Source organism: Chlorocebus sabaeus, chromosome 4 (assembly GCF_047675955.1).
Source record: "Chlorocebus sabaeus isolate Y175 chromosome 4, mChlSab1.0.hap1, whole genome shotgun sequence".
In the NCBI taxonomy this organism is placed as follows: Eukaryota; Metazoa; Chordata; class Mammalia; order Primates; family Cercopithecidae; genus Chlorocebus; species Chlorocebus sabaeus.
This window is the reverse complement of record NC_132907.1, coordinates 40,882,002-40,886,511: the sequence shown is the minus strand read 5'-3', so window position 1 is coordinate 40,886,511 and position 4,510 is coordinate 40,882,002. Positions and strand designations below refer to the sequence as shown.

Here is a 4,510-nt window from a genome sequence, read left to right as displayed (position 1 = left end):
AATGTCTATAGCTTTCTCTCAATTTTGCTGTAAATCTTACTAGTATTTTAATGCCAAATCCTTGAGGTCGTATCTATTTCTTGTCACTGGCAGTGGGTTCTGTTCTTGACTTTCTACTCAGAGCAGCACTGATGACAACATCCCACAGTATTCTATGAGCCAGAGAACATTAATATATCTAAAAGAGTACATTTTCCCCTGGAGGGCCACCAACCTGTAAGCTGCTGGTCAAAAAGCTGAGTGTGAACAGCATTGTTAGGACATGTTTCTAAGTGTATACCGAAATGTCCAGAAAGGTTTTTTAGACTTATAAAGGGAGCTAAAGAAGATTTTTGTTCCATTTTCTGATTTTTAATATTATATAGACTTTTTTTTCATTTGAAGAAAGTGCATCTATTTTTAAAGGAAAGGTAATCTTGAGTCTATCCATTTAAGAAAATATTAATTTCCATGGAGAAGAAAGTTTCCATATTTTAAAATTTATTGTGTGTAGGTATATTCCATATACATACACTCTATAAATAAAAAACACACTGGCCGAGCGCAGTGGCTCATATCTATAATCCCAACACTTTGGGAGGCTGAGGCGGGCAGACCACCTGAGGTCAGGAGTTTGAGACCAGCCTGGCCAACATGGTGAAACCCTGTCTCTACTAAAGATACAAAAATTATCTGGGTGTGATGGCAGGCGCCTGTAGTCCCAGCTACTTGGGAGGCTGAGGCAAGAGAATCACTTGAACCTGGGAGGTGGAGGTTGCAGTGAGCCAAGATGGCACCATTGTACTCCAGCCTGGGCAACAGAGAGAGACTCCATCTCAAAAAAAATAAATAAATAAATAAATAAATAAAATAAAATAAAAAGCACACAGTATCACAAAGAAGATGGTGGCAAAAATAATAATAAAAAAAGTAAATAAATAAATAGCACAAAAGTATTTATAGTAAAAATTAGGTCTTCCTCCAGCCCCCACCTGCCAATCACTAGCAGGAGGCACTCACTGTCTCCAGCTACAAAGCTTTCAGAGAGATTTTATTAATATAAGCAAATACATACTCTTTAAAAAAGTATAAATAAGGCCTGGTGCAGTGGCTCATGTCTGTAATTCCAGCACTTTGGGAGGATGAGGTGGAAAGATCTTGTTTCATATGTTCGTGTGAAGAGACCACCAAACAGGCTTTGTGTGAGCAACATGGCTGTTTATTTCACCTGGGTGCAGGCGGGCTGAGTTCGAAAAGAGAGCCAGCAAGGGGTGGGATTATCATGAATTCTTATAGGTTTTGGGATAGGCAGTGGAGTTAAGAGCAATGTTTTGAGGGCAGGGGGTGGATCTCACACAGCACATTCTCAAGGGTGGGGAGAATTACAAAGAAACTTCTTAAGAGTGGGGGAGATTATAAAGAACGTTGATCAGTTAGGGTGGGATAGAAACAAATCACAATGGTGGAATGTCATCAGTGAAGCTATTTTCACTTCTGTGGCTCTTCAGTTGCTTCCGGCCATCTGGATGTATACATGCAGGTCACTGGGGATATGATGGCTTAGCTTGGGCTCAGAGGCCTGACAGATCTCTTCAGGCCAGGAGTTAGAGACCAGCCTAGGCAACATAACAAGACCCTTATCTCTACAAAAACAATCAAAAAAACTAACTGGGCATGATGGCATGGTTCTATAGTCCCAGCTACTCAGGCAGCTGAGAGTGAGGGATTTCTTGAGCCCAGGACTTTGAGGCATCACCCACTCCAGCCTGGGTGACAGAGCAAGACTCTGCCTTAAAAAAAAAAAAAAAAAAGTACAAATACTAGCATATTATATACTGCTCTGGACTTTTCTTTTTGATTTAATATACCTTGGAGATCCTTCCATAGTTGTGGATAAGGAGTTGCCTCATTCTTTTTCAGGGTAAGTTTAGTATCAAGGGGGGAAATTATATGTAATTTTTGCCAACTCAGTAGCAGAGCTGTGACAAGATTAATCCTTAGATTTTTGGATGTTCATATCAAATCGTTCAAAGCTTTGACATTTTTCTCTTCTTTGTGGCACTATTTTCGTCACTAAGATTCCCCATCCTATGCCCCTCCAGCCCCCAACTGACATTTGTCACTTCTCTAGCTTAGTCATCTGATCTAATTTTGATGAGTCAGATGTAAATAAACCCAGATAATGTGTCTCACATGTTCCTTAAGCCCAAAAGACTAAAAGACAAAATAAAAGGAAATGCGTAGGACAGAGGGCAGTTTGTTGAATGTTTGAGATTTGAATACATGTGTGTTAATTCTTTCTGAATTACAGCGAGATTCTGCCCTCCCCAGCTTTGTATCTGGAGACTAGGGAAAATGTGATCCCAGCTCATATTATGAGTGCACATCTCTGACTGTTCTAAGAAGTCCTATTCCCTTAGATCAGTAAAGTTCACAGGGAGAAAGCACCCATCCATATATTTTTGGTTGTTCTTTGTTTGTTGAGATGGAGTCTCACTCTATTGCCTAGGCTAGAGTGCAATGGTGTGGTCTTGGCTCACTGCAAACTTTGCTTCCTGGTTCAAGCGATTCTCCTACCTCAACCTCCCAAGTAGCTAGGATCACAGGCATGAGCCACCATGCCCAGCTAATTTTTGTGTTTTTAGTACAGACAGGATTTCACCACGTTGATCAGGCTGGTCTTGAACTCTTGACCTCAGGCAATCCACCTGCCTCAGCCTCCCAAAGTGCTGGGATTACAGGCGTGAGCCACTGCACCCACCCTCACCCAGATATTTTTCAAATACCATTTTCGATTCCCACTCTCTTTTTGTCTTGAAGTAAGCAAGGCAGATACCTTTGCCAAGGATAACTGAGAATGTAAGGGCAATCCATGACTGGGCAGCTTGTGCAGGCTGTGTGCTAAATGCAACTGGGAAACATGCCCTATAAATAGCCGTTCATTGTCAGCGTGCATGAAAAGACAAGAGAGCATGCCGTGCTGTGATTCAGTCCTAATTAAGTGATTGCGTCTGGGCACAGCTATAAACCACTAGCTGCTTCAACTGGTAATCCAGTCAGTAGGCAACTGCAGGGGCTCGCCACTGACTAAAGGTTGGCTGAAGGAGGCTGTTCAAGGCTGTTTTTGCCTTCACTATGGCAAAAATCATTTTGAGGCACCTCATAGAGATTCCAGTGCGTTACCAGGAAGAGTTTGAAACTCGAGGTCTAGAAGACTGCAGGCTGGATCATGCTTTATACGCACTGCCTGGGCCAACCATCGTGGACCTGAGGAAAACCAGAGCAGCGCAGTCTCCTCCAGTGAGCTCAGCAGCAGAGAGGCCACCCCGAGAAGGCAAATCCCGTTTTCAGATCCTTCTGGACGTGGTCCAGTTCCTCCCCGAAGACATCATCATTCAGACCTTCGAAGGCTGGCTGCTGATAAAAGCGCAACACGGAACCAGAATGGACGAGCACGGTTTTATCTCAAGAAGCTTCACCCGACAGTACAAACTACCAGATGGCGTGGAAACCAAAGATTTGTCTGCAGTCCTCTGTCATGACGGAATTTTGGTGGTGGAAGTAAAGGATCCAGCTGGGACTAAGTGACATCATATTGGTTCCTGTTCAGACGACACGGGGAAGACGATCGTTCAGCCACTGGTACCACGAGAATGTTTGTATTACCCACATTTGAAATGATTTACTACGATTTTTATGAAGATTAAAAATATATACACAGTTCCTGGTATGTTGAGGTTGTCTTTATTATTCTTACTCAGAAAGGAAAATTTATAAATATGTTTGTGTGGCTTAAACTGATACTATTCTTACAACTGAAACATTGAAAATATACGCAGCTGTATTTGGATATTAGAGAGGACTCAGAATTGTTTCTTATTATTGCAACAATGCCCACTGCATTTGTAATCACTGATGGCAAAAGAGCCATACTCATTTAAGGAATTCCTATCCATTTTATGAAAATCTTTTATTTTGCCAAAAAGAGTTGTGATTCCCTTCACTTGATAAGCTTTTCTTTTTAGTCTATTTTAATTAAAGTGAGGTTTTGTAAATATGGAGTTCAAAAATTAAAATACAGTATTTGGAAATTGGGTCTGAAATCTTATTTCTGATTCAGTATAGTTGTTACTGCCTTAAACGTCAGTGAGAATTTTCAGATATAAATCTTATTTTTAAAAAATTCAAATATGTACCTCATTTATCTTTTTAAAACTATACTGAATCCTATCTGAAGTGTTTTGACGTTTTAAAAATAGTATAAGTTCTATGGACACGTACAAGATGTTCTGAGATATGTATAACATATCCTCTTGTAAATTAATATGAAGTTTTAGGACACCACTTTTGAAAGTTTGATTATTGAATTCAGTGAGTTTTAATCTGTGCTTTTTAGATGCTCCATGAACTTAGTTGGCAAAATGTAACTATCTGCTATCTCTGCATAATCCTCAGCTTTAAATAGCCTGGTAGCCAGTGGAAGTTCAACACCTGAGCTTACACTGCGTGTCTGAGTTTACACAGCACATCT

General features: G+C 40.6%; 1 protein-coding gene across 1 annotated transcript; it reads left to right on the top strand.

Annotated features, from left to right (window-relative positions):
- The first annotated feature begins 2,941 nt into the window (after positions 1 to 2,941).
- On the top strand, positions 2,942 to 4,070 carry HSPB3 (heat shock protein family B (small) member 3). The gene has a single exon (XM_037994650.2). The coding sequence runs from the start codon at positions 3,115 to 3,117 to the stop codon at positions 3,565 to 3,567; it is 453 nt and encodes a 150-aa protein (XP_037850578.1). The 5' UTR covers positions 2,942 to 3,114; the 3' UTR covers positions 3,568 to 4,070.
- Positions 4,071 to 4,510: the final 440 nt, after the last annotated feature.